Source organism: Phaethon lepturus, unplaced genomic scaffold (genome assembly GCF_000687285.1).
Source record: "Phaethon lepturus isolate BGI_N335 unplaced genomic scaffold, ASM68728v1 scaffold32182, whole genome shotgun sequence".
NCBI classification, from domain to species: domain Eukaryota; kingdom Metazoa; phylum Chordata; class Aves; order Phaethontiformes; family Phaethontidae; genus Phaethon; species Phaethon lepturus.
This window is the reverse complement of record NW_010521750.1, coordinates 2,209-3,955: the sequence shown is the minus strand read 5'-3', so window position 1 is coordinate 3,955 and position 1,747 is coordinate 2,209. Positions and strand designations below refer to the sequence as shown.

The 1,747-nt window shown below is 62.4% G+C and overlaps 1 protein-coding gene across 1 annotated transcript in view; it reads right to left on the bottom strand.

Moving 5' to 3' along the window:
• Positions 1–11: 11 nt before the first annotated feature.
• Positions 12–1,747, bottom strand: part of LOC104616570 (lysine-specific demethylase 5C-like) — a gene marked incomplete at both ends in the record, with an annotated part of 3,512 nt that continues 1,776 nt past the window's right edge. The window contains 5 exons of the mRNA XM_010281617.1: positions 12–127; positions 240–434; positions 666–785; positions 875–1,037; positions 1,590–1,747. Of these exons, the coding sequence (XP_010279919.1) occupies positions 12–127; positions 240–434; positions 666–785; positions 875–1,037; positions 1,590–1,747 (752 nt within the window). The remainder of the gene's footprint in view (positions 128–239; positions 435–665; positions 786–874; positions 1,038–1,589) is intronic.

Below are 1,747 nucleotides of genomic sequence, written 5' to 3'. Positions count from 1 at the left end.
AGACGAGGCACTGGGGACAGTCGTAACACGCCAGCGCCGAGAGGAAACACGTCGTCTTGCATTTGTCGCACTGCCGCTCGTCGTCGGGCAGCAGCTCGAACGCTTCCCTCTCCGCCTCCGTGATACCCTGGGGGGGCCGTAAAAACGCGACCCTCAGCCCCACCGTAGACCGCTTCCCCCCCGCCCCATCACCCCCTTTTTAAATTTTTGGGGGGTTCCCCGTGCGTTTTCACCCTCACCTTTTCCAGCAGCGCTTTGCGGAGCTTCCGTTCCTCCTGCACCAACACGAACATCTCCTTGTGAACGGCGGCCGCCAAGTTGAGGTCCAGCTTTTCGGGGCAAGCCGCCATCTTACAGATGAGTTCCTCGTGGGAGAAGACGCAGTAACGTCGCAAACGTCGGTAGTGCTCGATGCACTGCCTGCCGGCGGGCAGCTGCGGGCGACGCCGAGCGTTAGGGGGGCCCCCAAATTTAGGGGAACCCCCCCCATACCCCCAAAAGGCATCCCCGGGTTGAACCGCGGCGGCGGATCCCCAAAATCCCGGCTCAACGCTTGGGGAGCTCCTCGAGCATCCTCCTCCCCGAGGAGCGCCCAGCCCAAATTTGGGGTCCTCAGCCCAGATTTTGGGGTCCTCCCCCTGATTTTCGGGGGCGCGGGGGCTCACCCAGTCGGCGGTACAGAAGTTGACGGCCTCGGCGAAGTTGTAACCCTGGTTGAAGCCGCTGTGGTACGCCCGGGGGAAGGTGATCACAAACTCGCCGGCGCACTGGTTGGTGCGTACGACCTAAAAACCATAAAAAAAAGGGCAAAATTGGGGGTGAGGCGAGGAGGTAAGGAGTTTTGGGGGGCTGCTGAGGGGACCCCCATACTCACGGGGACGCCGTGGGCCATGAGGGTGTTGGGGTTCATGAGGGTGACGAGTTGGTGGAGCAGGTCGGGCTGGCTCTCGAAAAGCTCCGGCGTCAGCTTCTTCATCACCTCTTCCAGGTGCTCCGCCGCGAAGGACGGCACCCCGTACCACGTCTTGGGCTCGCCCCTGGGGGGGTACGGGGTCAGGGGCACCCCAAAACCCCTCCCTCCCACTCCACACCGTGGCTTGGGCTCACCCCAAAACCGCCTCCCACCCTGTACTATGTCTTGGGCTCAGGCCTAGGGGGGGTGTCACGGCACCCCAAGAACCTCCCCTCACCCCATAACCCAGCTTGGGCTCGCCCCCAGGGGGGTCACGGCACCCCAAAAACCTCCCCTCACCCCATAACCATCCTGGGCTCGCCCCTGGGTGGAAGATCAGGTATGGGGCACCCCAAAAAACCTCCCCTCACCCCATAACCCAGCTTGGGCTTGCCCCTAGGAGGGTCACGGCACCCCAAAAACCTCCCCTTATCCCATAATCCAGCTTGGGCTTGTCCCTCAGTGGAGAATCAGGTCAGGAGCACCCCAAAAAACCTCCCCTCACCCCACATAACCCATCTTTAGCTTGCGCTGGGGCGGAGGAATGAGGTCGGGGCACCCCAAAACCCCTCCTCGCACCCCATGCCACCTCCCAGGACCATCCCTTCCCACCCAAACACCCCCCCGAGCCCCCCACCAGTGGAGGTAGTTGATGGAGTAGCTCCAGTGGTCCTCGATGTGCCAGCAGAAGGCGGAGAAGACCATCCCCACGTAGAGCCAGGGCACCTTCATCCCCGAAATATCGGCGTTGATGTGGCACAGCACCGACTGCTTCAACACCGGCATCACGTTCAG